The sequence below is a fragment of the Melanaphis sacchari genome, unplaced genomic scaffold, assembly GCF_002803265.2.
Source record: "Melanaphis sacchari strain LSU unplaced genomic scaffold, SCAv2.0 Contig1258_pilon_pilon, whole genome shotgun sequence".
Lineage (NCBI taxonomy): Eukaryota > Metazoa > Arthropoda > Insecta > Hemiptera > Aphididae > Melanaphis > Melanaphis sacchari.
This window is the reverse complement of record NW_020270500.1, coordinates 1-19,000: the sequence shown is the minus strand read 5'-3', so window position 1 is coordinate 19,000 and position 19,000 is coordinate 1. Positions and strand designations below refer to the sequence as shown.

Here is a 19,000-nt window from a genome sequence, read left to right as displayed (position 1 = left end):
AACAAATCGTTATTCCAAGAATAGCAATACAGAGTGCTCGTTTATCATAATAAGTTTCATAGAAATAAATACGATTACCTTTATAGAGTAAACAACATTTTTTTATTTCTAGATTTTTTTTGATAATTTTGTAGGATAATTAGTTAATACATCATTATTACCTTATTTCATACAAAATGAAGAATAATCCAAGTCCATTAGGAATACCAAAATCATCTTTAATAAAAAAAAAATAGAGTTGCAATAAATTATTGGTTACCCTTAAAACAAATATGAAATAACCTTGATAATATAATATACTTTTGTAAGGAAATTTTCCATTTGAAAATAATGAATTTAACAATATTTGTATAATGTTGTATAACAATTTTACGGTACGAAGAACCGATAACAACACAATATAGTCAACCGTCGTTGTTGCGGCTCAATTTTATTTTAGTGCGAAAACTTACTACTTACACATCATTAAGACAATGGCACTCGGCGTGTTAATATTGTATCTACCTAACGCTCAATCGTTAGGATAAAACAATATAAATGTATAATTCTGTAATGATAATTTGATAATTATGTATTTATGTAGATAGGATAGATACTTAGGTACTTTATATTTTTATTCATAGTTTTTATCATTGATTACAGAATTTAAAATTCTATAATCAATCGTTTCTATGACATTGTGCATGTTATATTTTAGTACTGATTTTCTTGTTTTTTACAAATTATATCGACACAATGTTTATTTTTTAACATAATATTTACATAATTAATAAGAACAAAACAACATTTTTGTTTAAATAATAGAATAATATTTTATTCCTTGCAATAATAGGCAATAGGCAGTTATACATTATTAATTTTCTAGTTGTTGAACGTATTTAAAATGAGTGTTGATGAAAATGTATTATTACTCCAATCCAAAGTTAATTTGGTGCAATTTGAAAAACCAATATTGATAGCAAATATTAACCAAACTAAACAGGTACTTAAATATTATTCTTTTTTAATTATTAGTTTTAGATAGGTAACTTTAATATTTCCCATAAGGCCCTAAGCCCATTTCACCTGCGTATCATATGCGTTCATGTGAAACGAGCCTAAGATCGTAAACACTTGTAGTAATATTCTAGGAACTGCTAGTATCAGACGTCTTTAACTTACTTATTATTCAAATATACATAAATATAGACAATATAGTCCTATTTATAAATTTAAAAATTATAACAAAACTGCTCGGATAATTTGTAAATAATTTAAGGTTTTTAGTAATTAAAAAAATACATTTAGCTATAAAATTAAATAATCGGACGCTGTTAAAATATTTTATAAAGAAGATTCATTTATCGCTCATATTAAACATGACTATTTCAAACGTATTTATAAATAATAAATAGTACATCGAAATTGTCCGATTGTAAAAAGGCCCTTACTACACACTAGGCGAATAGCTCGCGCGCGGATGCGTTTTTAAACCGCTACGAATGAACGACCAAAATTAAGCATGTACGATCGATCGTGGATTTTATTTGTTCGCTTTATATAGTGTGTATGGTTTAATTTAATACAAGCTGTTTTTTAATTTTAAGCGAACGTTTGCGGCGATTTGAAATCGCATCCGCGCTCGAACTATTCGCCTAGTGCCTTAACTGTAACTATTACACTTTTTGGGTTGATTTAATACCGCTTAATTAATATTAATATAATATATATTATATTATTATATACGTATATTATATTGATCGGCAATGTTTGAGTAGTAAATAATTATCACACACGAGTCGTGCGCTAATAATAAATATTTGATCGAAAAACATGTTTGTTCGTTATTGAAAACGTAGATAAAAAAAAAAAAAAGAAGAAATAAGAAATCCAAACGATGTCTGCAGTTGGAAGATGGAGTATTCATTCTCAGGTGGCTATATAATATTATCGTTCAGCGTTCTAGAACATTCTTTAAAAACACCCTACAGTGAATTTGTGCGACAGCTGCAGGGGGCCTGTTTATACATATGTATTTTTGTCGGAATTCAGCTGTTCGTTCGTCTATACACAATAACCTTCTTAAGTATACCCAAGGGTGCAGCAATTTACGAGCAGATGTTATAATGTATCGGACGGGTGGTTTTTTGTGAACAATATTCTTCACTGGCATTGTACCGCCATGAGATGTGAAAGCGATAGGGAAAAATGGGAGATAGGGAGATATTGTGTGTAAATGTATTATACGTCGGTATTATTTCGAATGGAATTTAGTGTTTACCTAATTCCAGCTTAATATTCCTTCTAGAATATTCTTTACAATGTAGTTGAATGTACAGCAGATGGTCGGCTATTGTCGACCGAATATTTAATATTATTATACAGTGAAAACTGTCTAAAGCGGAATCGCATGGGACCAACAAAAAATTACGCTTTAAGCATTTTTCCGCTTTATTCAATAAAACGAAAAAATTCCAGATTATTCAATTCAAATGAATAAGAAATATCAAAGAATATTTCTCAATTTATTGTTTTAAATACATAATATAATTCATTAAAATTCATTAAATTTGATCAGTTGATATTTTTCATTTAATGAAATACACTTATATTTTGGCATTTTAATATTTAATGCGATGAACGGAAGATAAAATAAAATTAAAAGTGTACGTACGACTGCTGGTGTAAGACTGTTTCACAGTTACAAAGAAGAAATTTCGTATCGTTTAAGATGCGATAATATGCATTATATGTACAATACTACAATGTACATATTATATTTTACGAATATGTACCTATAGAACAATTTTATCTTCTTTATCACTATTTAACTATGTACATTGTACATTGGCATATCTATATTTAATACCTTATTTTTGGTTTAGATTTGATACACTCATGTTATTTTTTCTGGTTTATGCAAGGTTTTTACTAGCAAGGGACTTACAAAATCGTTCCGTTTCCGCGTTATGAAGGTTCCGTTTTATTGAAGTTGAGCGTCTATATAAAACTATAGGAACGTGCCGGGACCATAGAAAAATTCCGTATTGGATAGTTTTCCATTTTATTCAGGGTCCGCTTTAGACAGTTTTCACTGTAGTACGATTGCATGCATTATACCTTTTTCGGTACCTACGATTGCACTTAGCGCCAGAATAACAAGGTCATGATGTTAACTATACAAAGGCGTATGTGAAATTGGGAGCGACATTGCCTATTTTTTTATTAAACAAAAATTATGTTAAGTATAAATTAATTTATTTAATTATTTAATTAATTTATTTATTTATTTATTAAGTATAGATACAAATACTATAATATAATTTTAAAAAATAAATATAAAATTTAACACTGTGACATAGTTGAAACACGAACACAAGTAAGTATAATCATTAATGTCACATCATGCATGATTATAGTTCAGGCATATTCGTACATATATGAGAATTTACAATAAATATAATAACTCTGATTCATTATAAAAGTATGATTTAAAATATAACCGATTACTTCTTAGTCATGAGAAGTTTGTCTGTTATCGGCAATAATAAGTAAAAATTATTTACTATAATCTACCATAGTATCGTATGGATTTATCATAAGGCTATATACTTAGTAATGTTATTTAAAAGTAAAAATATTATGGCGCACGCAATCTGCAACTGTAAAACCAACAACTCATTAAGTTCCAAAAATGTTCACCAAAAACAATGAAAACGTTTTATTCTGTTATACTACATCAACTATTGACTTAAGTAATAATTTCTAATGATAACTAATAATTATGCATAAGATGTGCAAAACGATTCACTCATTCTTTAAAAAAAAAAATCAAAATAATCGGATAAATAGTTTTAGAAAACATGTGTGACACAGATTTATATTTTTCTATTGATAAATCAATCATCAATAAATTTTCCGAAACATCTGATATTTACATGCAGATATCATTAACACCCATAATTTGGCGGACAAAAAAGTCAGATTGTAGGTGACTGGAAACCCGCGGGCTGCCGCACCGTATTTAGGTATACAATTTACGCGTTTATTTTAATTATTAATAACTAATTATTTACTAACTTTACCGGACTAAATTTATGCTTATGACATTCGCGTATTCATAATTCATAAGGCATATAAAAAAAAAATCCGATTAAAGTTGTACCGTTAGCTATTGAGTTTACTTATCACAAAAAATGCACTTACAGCTTTATTTATTAGTATAGATACATACAAATAAAATTTGAATAGAATAAAAACATATGTCACTAGAGCAACAAAAATACTGTTTGAAATTATTACTGAAATAGTGATACATATAATAGCTAGTAATTAACTAGTTTCTTTACTTTTTGCCTATGAATTGGGTATAAATCTTATACTTTTTTGATAATTAATAGAAATTGTTTGCAGGTTCTATGTGGTATTGATCTTTATAAAATACTTATTATAAAATTAAAAAATGTAAATAGAATTTTTTTAACTATAAAATACTATTAAAATAGTAGAACAGATATACTTTTCTGTGTATTTTGCCACGTAACAGGTATTTTTTCTATAGATTTGGTATTCATGTTTGTTTATAAGGTCAAAATATATTAGACCAATAATTTAAATAACTTAATTAATTACTAGAATAAAAGTTCTGTTAAGAACAATGTTCGTCCAGTGGAATCTGGTGATGATGTGGACGAATGCGAACGACAAAGTTGTGATGACGTTTTGAACAGGATATTACCGCCTAAAGAATGGGAAAAGGACGGTAAAACATTTCGTCAATGTTTATCCCATAAACCAGCTACCGGAATACATGTGAAAAAACTTAGTGAGAAGTTCGATATATATTTAAGAGAATATAATGCCAAAGAAGTTGGCATTTGCCCGATCAAGCAGGAATTGTACGGTCAATGTTTCAGTAAGTTTGAAATACTAGTGAGTTGTGATACGAACTATGTATAAAACCTCAAAAAAGCCATGAAGTGGAATGAAATAATACGTTTAAACTCAAATTTCTTATTGAGAGGGGAGAGGATACGCCGTGGTCGGATGCAAAAAATCGATGCTAAACAGTTTATTTAACTATACTATATTACGTAGACGTATTTAAAAAATAGTTTTTACATTAGCTAGTTAAAATTTAGGAAAATTTAGAAGTATAGACAAGGACCTCAAAAACGTACAAAGTTATAATAATTAAATTACAACATTCTCTATTATATAAATAATAGATATAGGTAGGAACCTTTTTTTAATATTTTATGGAATCGCCACAAGAGGGCTGAACTTGCACATTAAGTGGCCAAATAGACATGTAGGGTTCTAGTAAAAGGTGAGATTACATTAAACAAAGATTAGAGATATATACGTGGCTTGGCGTGGCGCGTTGGCTGCTTCCAGTTGCGGAATGCTACTGAGAGTAAGTAACGGCCACAGCTACTAGCTCTCGGATGGGTGACCATTCGGGATCATAGTGGTTAAAAACCTTGCCACACATACACGTGTTTGCTATCAACCGTAACAATCGTAAAAATACAACCTACCGAACCAACCTTACTTTTACCCCCTACCACAGTTCATAACCCCTACAAACAGCTAATGGCCCTAGTTTCAGGGCTTAGGTTCAATTAAAAAAAAAGAAGAGATATACACATTACACATCAATACTATAGTTAACCAATAGTAAATTGGTCTTTTTATTAGAAAAATAAATCGAAAAAGATTCCCAGTACTCGATATTGGTGGTAATAGTTACTATAGTGCAGTTTTAATCTATTGTATTACATTTTTTTGCAATTAGCTTTTTTCGATTTAATGATTTTAAATTTTTAATCCATTTATCTGAGTGCTGTTCTTTGGGCTTTTTTCCCACTAATTTTTTATTAATTTTATCCTTAACTCCATTTAATCATTACGATCAATGACAATCAGCGAAACGTCTGTTATAAAAGAAGTGGTACTCGTACTTCATTATCAGTTGTCAATTGCCATATTTTAAAACCATCAATCATCAACATATATATTATAATGTTATTATTTAAATTAAAAATGTAAAAATGAAATACGAAAAAAATAAAAAATAATCTACTAAAAAAATAATAATAAAAAATCTTCAGTTATAGTGTCTAGTTTACTACAAACAAATCACTTCGTATTAACAAAAAGGTGAGAGGATAAGATACACGTATTTACATATATTATATAATCTACTTCTTTTATATCGTCACTCGTCAGTGTTAGCCAAGATAAATTCATAAATATTTTTAGTGTTTTATTAGGACATTTAAATTCATTCTAAATGTATATAATATATATATATATTAAAAAAAGATTTCAGAAGGACCGTAATTGTATATATTTATATATTTATGGCTTTTTCTGATAGTTCATTATGGATAGAAAATTGAATATAAAAACTTTTTTAGTTAAGATTTGATATTAACTATACCTGTTATTTAAATAATTTCTAGGTAATAAATAATTAAAAATATTTAACTTATGTAACAACAATGACTATATTTTAATATTTTAGTTAAATATATGATTTTCAAAATGTATGGCTTTTAATTTCATATAATTAGGGTCCAGAACAATTGGAACATAAATTTAAATGCACTTAAATTGTATGAAATTATGTGCTTATAATTGTACAAATATACTTTAAAAATATGCACTTATTTTTTTTCTCCTCACAATTTTGTTCTAAATATTAATTTATAAAAATGAAAAATTCTATGTTAACTAAGGAATAAGGATTCGGAAAACACAATACAGTTATGCAATAATACCTAGTGAAACCCTTCAAAATAATTAATATGTATTATAAAGTATTTTATTTTTTATTGTCAAATTTTCAAATTGTATTAAAACATATCATTAATTACCTATCAAATATGGAGCTAGGTGAATTGGGTCCGTGATAATTTGTGTTCGTTTTGAAAGCGGTAAGTTGAGTCCCAGGTATAAAATGGTAGTAGGTAAGTTGGGTCCCGGCTATAAAAAGGTAATAGGTAATTTGTGTCCCGGCTATAATTCATTGGCGCAATTAGGTCTAAAATATTAAAAACTTAAAACTTTAATATTTCATATTTATATAATTTACTTTTGAATAATTGTTACAATAATGTGTCATATTGTATACAATGTGGTACACCGCCTGGACACCAATTAATTCTAGGCATGATGTTAATGTGTATAAACAGGTATAAGAGAACAAATGATGAAATATAATAATAATATAATAACTCGATTAGAATTTGCTAAATTTTTATCATTTAAGTTTTTACCTAAAGCATAATATTTTATACCATATATTATAAAATTTGACGTACTATATTACTTAGCGTATTAACATTTTTTCCCGGGACACAATTTTTTAATTATTTATACCATGTATTATTTATTGAGAACATAATATTATAAAAACCACATACATTTTAATTTATATATTTTTTTCCGGGACTCAACTTACCTACAACCTTTTTTTTTTCCGGGACCCAATTTACCAATCTCGTTAAATATACTCTAAAAATGGTAAAATTGAAAAATATGCACTATAAACTTTTATTATTTTGTTCGTGATATTATGAAACTAATTTCAAGATTACTTAGCAATAAATCTAATAGACAAAAAAAAATGCAAATACAATAACTTCAGTAGGTACCTTACATGTAACTAATTAATGCTCATCGAATCTACAATATTTATATAGATGAACTCATTAGACAAGTAACATTAAACTGTACGGAACGGGGTTACATGTTGATCCAAATTCGCGACGAAATCCAAATGACCATTGATGCCTACAAAGAACTATACGAAAGCGTATTAGCTAACGGAATCCGAAAGTTATTATGGGCAAGTGTTATAATATTATATTTTGCGTGCTTAGTAAATAAAATATCGTAATAATGGACCATGTAGCAGAGGCTACAGAGTATATCTATTATTGAAAATAATCCACCTAATCTATTAAAAAATCCTACCATCCAAACATATTATGTGTTTGTATAACCTAATGGGTCATAATAGAAAATTGTAAGTGTACGCAGCTTAGACAAACATCAAAAAGATAATTAAATTTTAAACTATTACGTTAAGTCATATTAATGTTATACGTAGATTAACGATCGCTAACTGATACATAAAATATTTTCTTCACATGTATACATATTAATATAATATTATGTTAACAAACATGTGAAGTTTAGTGATGTAACATTTTATCTAAAATCCGATTATTTATTATTCATCATATCTTGTTGATGAAAACTAAAATTAATACCACAATAACATCCATACAAATGTTCTCAGCATTTCACAATTTAACATATTACAGCTATTAAACGGTTTAGTAGTTCATACAGCAACTATTAAATTTAATTACATTAAATTTTAGTTAGAAGTAGTTAATTAAACTATTTCAATCACATAATGAAAAGCACCTCAAAATATTCAATGTTTGCCTATTTAGTTCAATAGTTGTCATAGGCATGCGAATGGTACTTTTTACAAGAATAAAAAATAACACTTACGCAGATTTTAGATACGGTCGATATTTACGATTTAATATTATTATGTGAGAAGAATCGTGAAAATTATATTTCCCAATTAACACATCCTTTAAAAATGTGTTTTATTTTTCAACATAAAAAAAAAATATTAATAAATCTAATATTTTCTATTACCTAAAAACAGTAATAATAATAATAATAATAATAATAATAGCAATCATAAATATTTTTAAAGCAATGATATGAATATTTATATTTTCGGGGAGCACATTTTATAACTTGCATACACTGTGATCAAAGTCGACGCAAAAGAATTTAGTTGTTTTTTTTTAATTTTCATTTATAATAATTTAGTTGCAATATATTGTTTGCGCATACTTATTGAAACGTAGTTCCTCAAGTTTGACAATTTATTTAGTTTTTGTCTTCAGCGGGAACACAAAAAATCTGATTTATCAACAAAAGTAGAACAGCTGATTTCTGAAAACGAAAATTTAGAGATCGAGCTGGCCGAAATTAATTTGATGACAGAAAAGCTTGAACAAGATGCGGCCGAACAGCGCAACGCGGCGATCAAACACCAAACCGAAGAAATAGCATCTCTGAAAAAATCCAATCAACTGATCAAAGTAACAACTGATATAAAATAATAATATAAATACACATAGAGAAATTTAAATGTAATTATAGATAATGAGAGCTATAGAGATAAGTCTGCATTTGATTTTCTCTGACAGGGCACAAAGACAATCCTCACGTTAATGGATATCGAAATTTGTGAATAGTTTCATACATTGTTTGATCATGTGTAGATAATTAAGTGACGCCGCTATAGGTCTGATATAAGGGCTTGGACCAGTTGGACCTAAAACAAAATTTTTATTTAAAGTCAGTGTACCAATTGTGCTCATTATATTTTAGGGTCAGAGCTTGTATTCAAATTTTCCTACCTTTAGATATGCAAATATTGTTGTTCAATCGAATTCCATCAATATCAACATAAACAATATACACACTTAAATGTTTGAAAATTAAAAATATATTTATTGATCAATTAATTACTGTTTGAGTGACTGATTATGATATATCAATCCCGTTTCCAATTCAAATTGTTAAATCCTATTAAAATTAATTTATGTTTTATACATATAATATGAGTAGGTATTAATTTTATTGATAAGCAAAATAATCTTAATAATCGTGTAAACAATTTTATTTATAATATTTTTGTCTTCAGAAATATTATAATCGTTGGTTTAGTACTTAAAAATTAATGAAATATGAATATAAAAATTTTAACGTTTGAATTTTTTCCAGGTCATAGAAATGTTTGAAAAAATATTAACAATATTTTGTCTCATTTGCTTACTTTTTTAATTAAATCTCCAGTTAAATTCATTACTTCAATTAAATCAGTTTATCTCTTTGTAATGCTTTACAAGATAAATAAAAAATGTGTAAAAATGTTATAAATAACTAACAAATAATTCGAATATGCATCAAATGTTGTATCAATTAATGTATTAAGTATTTGAGACGGTATTTTTTGTTTTGTATTAACCCACTCGTCATTATTTCTAATGGGCTCACTTGCTTACCATAACTTCGTGTAAAGCATTAAATTTTCTAATAGATTCATGTTTTTCTACTCACCATATAGCACAATATTTAATTTGTTTTTCTTTCTTTGATTTTAATAAATTATTTCATACTTAGCGATACACGCCGTTTTTTTAGGAGTTTGTGCATACCATAAAATTATTTGAATAAAATCATAATCAAATAATATTTTAACAATCAATGTTTTATACTAGGTATAATAATTTTTAACCTTGTTTAATAAATGTAAAAGGAATTGGTAATTATCCTCAAAACAATCTTATTTGTGTGTACGCTAGGCTTGCCATTCGTCCCGGTTTTAACAATATATATCCCGGTGTCCCGGATCATAAATTTTGTCCCGGTTAATGGAAGCCAAGTTAAAATAACTTTAATATTATATTATTTAACATAAAAATATGGAATAATATTGTATATAATAATATTACATCATTACATGATTATCGTATTATGTTATCTGCTTATTATTTCCATATAATTATACTAACATACAAAAAAAAAAAAAGGTTATTTTAATATGATGTCCCGGTTTGGTGATATTAAAATCTGGCAAGCCTAGTGTACGCCCATGAAATTATATGCACTTATCTATATCATGTATTTTTAGGTTCAATTGGAGTCAATCATTTCACCGAAAAGAGTATAAAAAAAAACAGCTTCCATATTAACATCATCACAAACATAGTAATAGGTATAATGCAATTAAGAATATAATGAAGTGTAGTATGAATATTATTCATATTATTGTAAACACATAAATAATAAAATAAATTTTCGATATATTTATATAGATGTAATATAATACTATAACGCTATAACTTTCAATTTGAAATAAATTAATGATTTTTTGCAAAAATACAACGATTATTTTATAAGTTCATAAAATAATACATAATATAAATTTTAGCAGTCAATTTATAATAATGCTTGAATGATGTTCCACACAACATAATGTGTTATCGATTACTACCTACTCGAACGATTTACACGCTCGTCAGCATAGGACCTGATGGTTACGACCCACAAACAATTATAATCTGGTCTAATTATTGGTTTGCTAAATTGGTCGTTTTTCTCCGAGGATAGGTTAATTGTCCCCGAAAATTTGTGTATATTTTGAAAGCAGTAAATAGAGTCTCAGTACACAAAAGTAGTAGCAAGGGCGCCCGAAGGGGCAGAGGGGAACAACTGTTCCTAGCTTTCCTGCTAGTAAAGATAATTAGATCCAAATTAAATATTCCAAAATCCCAAAAATCATTATTGGTACTAAGGTGTATTGATATTTATAGTCGATAGATATACTTCGTGATAATATAATTAGAGAGAATATGGACAGTCAAAGAAACAAATAATTTATAGAAAGTATTTTAAAGCGTCAATTAATTTCCAATATCACATTTTTATGTGAGACTAGGTTATCTAAAAAATAAAAATTTATTAGGATATTTGATACTGATTCCTTTAAAATCAAATCAATTCTTAATAAGTTGGCAACAAATTATGATATTGAATCAGCTACTAGAACAAATGTCTATCAACTTTCGAGTACAATATTTACTATAGGATTTATTTATTAAGTCTTTGAATATATTAGAGCTAATTGTAAACAAATTACAAGATGTGATACGTCTATCATATTGTGTATTAGTATTCAATTATCACTTATCATCGATGGTTACACACAAACACACATACAATCTAAGCTATTTCACTTTATTTTTAAAAGCGTGCTATACGTTGAATAATGACTATAATATTGTGTCTTATACAATTAATAGTTATACAGTATTAAAGTTTTCTATTAAGCTTTTTTTTTAATTTTGGAAAAATTAAATAATTTCTTGCGTAAAAAACAAAACTGATTGTAAAATATGATGATAACTTTAAGTTCCATAAAATGTTGAATATAATATTGTATTACAGAGACAAACCAGCAGTAAAATGATAAGTAAGTGTTTTTTTTTTTTTAGACAATAACCGGTAAAAACTAAATAATAATCTCAAGAGAAAAGCGATAGAATAGATATCGATGTTGCCATCAAAACTTATTCGCAGAAAGTCAAAAACTTCTAATATAAATCGTTTTTAATTTAATAATAAAAAGAAATATAAGAAATGTGCGTTTATTGGTTCATTTCAACTTTCCAAAAGTCTTATAATAGGTAAATTTACTCTAACATTAAAGCTAACAACATAAATTGGATTCTGCTGAACGAAAATTAGCTATGTTGTATGTAAGATGCAGACAACACATGCGGGTAACGGGGAGAGGCGTCTTCTAAAGAGAACAAATAATGAAATAACAAAATTCACTATTAATATGATAACCCGATTTGAGTTAGTTCAATCCTTATGATTTAAGTTTTTACCAAGAACGGCAAGAATATAATATTATAAAGAATACATATATTTAAATTGAATTATGATAATAAAAATGAAATACTATATTTTTATTTGAAATATAATATAAAACCATACAAATTTTAATTTATACCATAATTATAAAATTTGACTTCCGATAAAGATTATTATATATTAAAAAAATGAGATAATTACATAAGTACTTTTTACCAGGTCTTAATTTACCTACTAGGTACATTTTTTAAAAGGATCCAATTTATCATTTGGTACCCAATTTACCAATTCCGTTTACTTCCACATGTATTTATGAGTATGAGTATACTCGATTGGCTGCATTTGAATAATAATTATATTAACGATTAACTCCAAAATATAAATATATTCTAATAGGTATAATATTCTGCGTAGAATTTCTTTTAGTCTTAAATCTTTTACACAGTATATAAGTATGCAGCAGCAACGATATTATAAACTCGAAATTATCAAACCCAAATTATTATATTTTTATTACTTATTAATTATTATATTATGTTCACGTTTTACACATATCATCTGGGATAATATTGATTGGGTGTTAGCCTTTAGGTCCTTTTCAAATACGTGCGTATACCTATTACGCAGAAAATAAATAATATTTTAGCGGTATCTACTCGTATATTTCAATTGATACGTTTTATAACTACATTTCTTTGTACGCGTCGACGCATTATATTATTATTTATTACAGTGTGTATCTATTGTGTAATACACACCGTGACGAACAATAATTCTACCCTAAATTTTCATATTCTTCGTTTTCCGTTTACGATGTTTATTGCATACATATAATGCACTCGCACTTATTGTATACAAACGCATTTCAATATAACAATACATTATTTATATGATAATCGCTTTAGTGTTTAAGATTTGTTGGTAAAAAATAAAAATATAGATTTTATTGTTATCCCCAAAAGTGACAACGCACATGTTCGGTGCTACAACTGCAGGGACGTAAAGTAACCATTTACAATATTTGAAAAGTAACACTGCAATGAATATTTTATTATTATCAGTGGCGTATTTTCAAATTTTTTGTGAAGGGGGGTCTAAATATTAAGTATCTATATTAAGTTTATAATATAAAAAAAACACATACTAGTTATGATATAGTTAAACCCAAGTTATTTATGACTTTAAAAATTTTTTCTGGGGGGGGGGGGGGTCGAGATCCGGGGACCACCCTTCCACCCGTAAATACACCACTGATTATTATAAAATATCTATCTAGACTGACATTTCATTGGATACTTGGATGTATCATGTTTACATACTTATAAATTACCTATGACAATATATAAGTATCAGATTTCAATTTACCAGTGTCGATTCGGTAGAGGTGATACACATTTGTCATGTTATAAATATAAGTATTTACTTTTAGGTAAATGTGAGTTAAATGTTAATTAAATATCATTATAAAAATAATAAAATTATTGTTTCCATAAAGATAATCATCATATATTTTATGTGATTGATCATTAATAAATAATAATTATAAGTAGTATTAAAACTAGAAATAACAATATGCCCATAATAATTATATTTAAAATAATAATAATAATATATGAAATAATAATATTAATAGTAAAATATGATTATATAAAATAATAATAATAAGGGTATTAATAATATATGATAGAGAGCGCCTGAGTCGTCTACGGTAACTGACGAGTGATGAGAACGAGGTTTCAGAGTTGTATTTTTATTTTTTAATACTACTGTTATTCAACGACTGCAGTTGGGTTAAGTTACAGAACCACCAACCATTAACTCATTTAACTTGGCACGAACCAAGATAGCGAGATAACTATCTAATGCGTGAGTCGGGAGTCGGGAGGCCCAAAGGCCCAAAAATACCCATACTTGTTTATATGATGAATGTAGGTAGCGTTACAATACGCATTTCTGATATTTTCACTCACAAGTTTATCCAAAACCATGAAAGACCCGGTAATTTAAGTCTTATTTCCAACCCATTTTATCCATAGACCATACCTTCTTTTTTTTAAAGTATATCTTAGTTCATTGCTCGTATAATGTATTGATGTATTAGACGCTTTTAATGATACTACCTTACACCATATACCTTCACTCATTAGTAGTACCTTTAACCGGGTAAGGTAAACAGATCATAGACCTTATACTCATAAGTCATAAGTATATAATATATATATATATCTCATATATCTATTTTAATTAAGTTCGTAATAAGTTGTAGGCCAACACGGCCAACACAAGCCCTACTTGGATGTAAGAATTATTGTATAAATTTATATATGTATGTAAGATTGTTGTTTTTCAATAAACGATGGCGTCGTGGGAGAAGCAATGTTAACGCAGTCCCTCCCCCAGCTATCGGTATAAAAAAAAAAAAGACCATATATTCATAGAGGTAGCATTTTGTCGTGTTGTGGGCGGGTGGTGCAGTGGTAGCAGAGATGTCGATACTCTAGTACAAAATATTGTTCTTATAAAATATTAAATACATTTAAATAGATAATATTATAGTAGATAATATTGTAAAATTAAAGTAGTAGACACTGGACAACTTTAACGACAAGTATGGTGAATGATTGAATAATTTATATTTATTTTAATGAAAATAATACAATTTATAATACGATACAATAATAATTAGTATTACAGCATATTTAAGCACAACCTGGTTTGTCCAACGCACGTTCGCAGGAATATGAAATAACGAATGCAGCCAGCCACCATTGATCACGGGAACTACTAACTTCCTCGTCAGAGTAAAAGATTAAACAGTCATCAGTGTATTACTGTACTTTAACTTAATATAAAATTCTATTTAATAGCGTTTTTTTCTTCTTCCAGTCGCTTGTCCGCCATAAACATCAACAATCAACTCCCTTTTGTTAAATTACAATTTTATTGTGTACAATTTGTTTTTGTATCAGTTTTGAATTTAACATTAACGCTTGTTAAATCTATTGACGTGAATCAAATACAATTCGCTATTTATTAAACGTGAATTATCTTTATTCAAGATCATCGGACATTATTGACACTAAAGCCATGGAGAATTCACCAATTTCTAATGCTGTACCCGTGAGTATTTCATTCATCATATTATTTTTATAACCTATAAAAAAAAAAAATGAGCATAGGTATTTTACATGCACTATAGCATAGCCCATAGGTAATGCCAACTAGGTAATTATTAATATGGTAAGTAATGAATATAGTGTGATGTATGATAATGTAAACCCCAAACGCTTTAATAAATTAACAGGGAGTTTATTTAGAGTCTTTTTTTGTTTTAGTAATGTAGTTTGTTAATAATTGCAGATAATATTATCTTTAGTCCAACTCCACAAATAAGACTTAAGAACTTGTGAACCTTAAGAACTGAACAGTAAGTTCAGTAGGTTTTCATTGTATTTATTAATGTGTCAATTCATTAGTAATTAATATATTTATATACCTGATATCTGGTAATATAAGGTTAAGTTCCCCAAATAGAATTGACTAAATTGTTAACAAATTATAAAAGTATACATATTGTTATAAATAAACATAAATACAGTAGATACCTATATTGATATATTGTTTGTAGTGGTTACCTCTATATTTCCCTAAAATTATTTTTTAATATTTTAAATATTATTGTTTTGATCATAATTATTATTATTTTGAAATAGTATTATATTAAATTTTAATGGAAATATAATGCTTAAATTAGGTACTTTAATTAGACTAAATTTTAATTTTAATAAGATAGGTAAAATTGCTTTTAATTAATACAAATATTTTTAATATTGATGAAAGTTTTAAAACCATTTTTTTTTGCTAAATATAATGTATTTAATTTTTTTCAAGGTAAAACTCTAAAAAATTATTATTAAACCACACTTCAATCATTTTAAAAGTTTAGTTAGTTTTTCATACTAAAATTTAACGGTTTTATCTTTTATTAGTATGTCAATGTCTTCAGCAAAACAAAACAATTTGGCTTAAACATTTAGATTCAATAAGTCATCCATATAAATTACAAATAATATGGATCCGAGGTCTGTTCTATAAGGTGCACATTAACTTATATTTTAGAACTAATTATAGGTACTTATTATTCTTGTTCACCATTAGTGTTCCATCCATTCTATAAGTTTTAGGTAATTTGTTTGCTATTTCAAAAATTCCAAAATAACTCAGTTTTCCCAGTAAAAGTTTATGATTCACACTATCAAAAAATGATTTTATGTTTAAGAAGATACTCATTACTTTATGACATAAATACAAGTTTTTACGGATAAATTGGTTGACAGAAAATGTGTATCGATTGTAGATTTTTATTGCAGAAAACCAAATAGATTTTATGTCATAAAATTTTAATCTAAAAAAATTTATTTTTTCCCCAGTTCACTACATTATAACAATAAGTCATAACATATATTACAAATGAGGATAAAATTAATAAAAAAAATATCAAAGAATTAAGTAATAAACAATGTATATATGTATATGAAGTAATAATTTGAAATATTATTGCATAAAAAAATTATTAATTATTTATTATTAATTTATTTGTATTTAGTTATTTATTAAATTATAATTTGTTTTTGTTGATTGGATTTAGACGAATAATCGATTCAATATTCGTCGGATCGTGAATGAATTTGGATTGAGTGATCTACAAAGGGTCTTATATAGTGTTAGGCAGAACTTATCTGGTAACCAAAATGAGTTACGTTTGCGGATTTTTAACTTCTTAACTGATGATACATCTCTATCAAAAGTTATGCGAAGAAAAATTATTGAGCTTCATTTATTTAACCAAACACGACTTCAATATTCACCACAACCACACATTGCACAACAAAAAAATGTTTTATGTCAAATTTCATTAATCGACGAATCTTGTCCACAGCCACCTAGCACAGAATCTTGTGATATAGAAATTGAAGAATTAAAGTTTACTCAAAATATGCCATTCATTAAAACATTAGTTTCAATCCTAGATCCTTTTTACTGTAAGAGTAATAATTGTATTTATTATTTTCATGTATTTAGGACGAATTATTTATCAACAGATCCTGAAAATTATTTGGCTAATTCGTGTGATTCAACTAGTAAAGAACGTACAACGAAAACAGTTTTAAGATTACAGCGGGTTGGAACAGGCGTTAAAGATCATTTACCTTTTAATCTTAAAGTTACTTTAAATAATTATGTATGTGAGTTGCCTACTTTAAATATGTCTAAAATAAGAGGTGACTTTCCATGGCGAGTCAGTGTCCCTATTGATATAACTGAACATGTAAATTTTAATAATTTTTCACAGAACAAATTACATATTACTTGGTCAAATGATCCGTTTACTTACATAGCTGGTGTTTCTGTAATTAAAATATTAACTTGTGAAGATCTGCTTGTAAAACTTAAAAATAGACCTGTATATAGTATTGATAAAACTAAAGAGTTAATCAAAAATTTAATGAACAACGAAGCTGAATTAAATGTGGACTCCTTGATTATTACTCTTAAAGATCCAATAACTACACTCAGTATGAAATTGCCTTTTCGAGGATTAAAATGTGTACATTTGCAGTGTTTTGATCCTATATCATTCTTACAGATGAATAAACTCAAGGGAACATGGGAATGCCCAATATGTAAGAAACAAATGAAATTTAAAAACATTGTAATTGATGAATATTTTTTAAAAATAATTCAAAGTTCTGAGTTAAGTGAAGAATGTGAAAATATTGTGCTATTTAAAAATGGTTCGTGGACTGAGAAAAAAATTAAAGAGATTAATTACATAGAATGATTGTTTTAATAATGAAGATGTAAGATGAAACAACACCGGGAATGATGTCTATTAAAAATAAAATTTTATTTAATATAAAACTTCATTTAGTAGATTTATTAATTTTATTCTTTTTATGATAATAATTAACTATATATATTATTTGTAAATTTATCATCTTAAATCTGATATTTTCATCATTATTATTATTATATTTTTAATTATTAATAGTTAAATATTAAATTGTAAGTTGTGTTATAAACATAAGCCTTTAATTTGTATTATAACAATATTTAATATAATGATATAAATAAGTACAAAATATTTAATGTGAAATCTTATAAATTTAATAAAATTGATTAAAATAAACTCCAATTATATTTAAAATTTTCTTTTAGTGTATAACTTATTTAATTCATATATACTAAATATAAACAATTGAATTATTATTTACCTATACTAAAACACAAACTTATAATATACTTACAATATTTTGTGTAACGGCTGAAATATTCATAATTAATTCATTGAATATAAAATATATAATCATTGGCATAACCACAATTTCTAATTGGAAGAGGTTTAAATGTATAAGGTAATACATAAAAATTTTAATTATTTTGTATTTTTAAACATTTAAAATCAAAAATATTTGATCTTCATTACATTAATCATAGTTTTATTTTGATAATAATTTATTGACAATAATAATAA

At 26.7% G+C, this 19,000-nt stretch overlaps 2 protein-coding genes across 2 annotated transcripts; both read left to right on the top strand.

Moving 5' to 3' along the window:
* The first annotated feature begins 883 nt into the window (after positions 1–883).
* Positions 884–10,756, top strand: LOC112590997 (33 kDa inner dynein arm light chain, axonemal-like). The gene is made up of 5 exons (XM_025334618.1): positions 884–982; positions 4,615–4,894; positions 7,689–7,834; positions 8,922–9,119; positions 10,718–10,756. Exons 1-5 carry the CDS (start codon positions 884–886, stop codon positions 10,754–10,756), a joined length of 762 nt encoding a protein of 253 aa, XP_025190403.1.
* Positions 10,757–15,502: 4,746 nt separating this feature from the next.
* LOC112590995 (E3 SUMO-protein ligase PIAS1-like) lies at positions 15,503–18,307 on the top strand. The gene is made up of 3 exons (XM_025334615.1): positions 15,503–15,585; positions 17,114–17,448; positions 17,548–18,307. Exons 1-3 carry the CDS (start codon positions 15,553–15,555, stop codon positions 18,305–18,307), a joined length of 1,128 nt encoding a protein of 375 aa, XP_025190400.1. The 5' UTR covers positions 15,503–15,552.
* The last annotated feature ends 693 nt before the right edge of the window (positions 18,308–19,000 follow it).

What these genes read in the sequence shown, in the direction of transcription:
- LOC112590997 (XM_025334618.1), top strand. Translation starts at nt 884, where the DNA reads ATGAGTGTTGATGAAAATGTATTATTACTCCAATCCAAAGTTAATTTG. An exon ending in ATTGTACGGTCAATGTTTCA is followed by an intron (nt 4,895 to 7,688) that starts GTAAGTTTGAAA and finishes ATATTTATATAG; the next exon opens with ATGAACTCATTAGACAAGTA. An exon ending in AATCCAATCAACTGATCAAA is followed by an intron (nt 9,120 to 10,717) that starts GTAACAACTGAT and finishes ATGTATTTTTAG; the next exon opens with GTTCAATTGGAGTCAATCAT.
- LOC112590995 (XM_025334615.1), top strand. Translation starts at nt 15,553, where the DNA reads ATGGAGAATTCACCAATTTCTAATGCTGTACCC. An exon ending in CAATTTCTAATGCTGTACCC is followed by an intron (nt 15,586 to 17,113) that starts GTGAGTATTTCA and finishes GATTGGATTTAG; the next exon opens with ACGAATAATCGATTCAATAT. An exon ending in ATAGAAATTGAAGAATTAAA is followed by an intron (nt 17,449 to 17,547) that starts GTTTACTCAAAA and finishes TCATGTATTTAG; the next exon opens with GACGAATTATTTATCAACAG.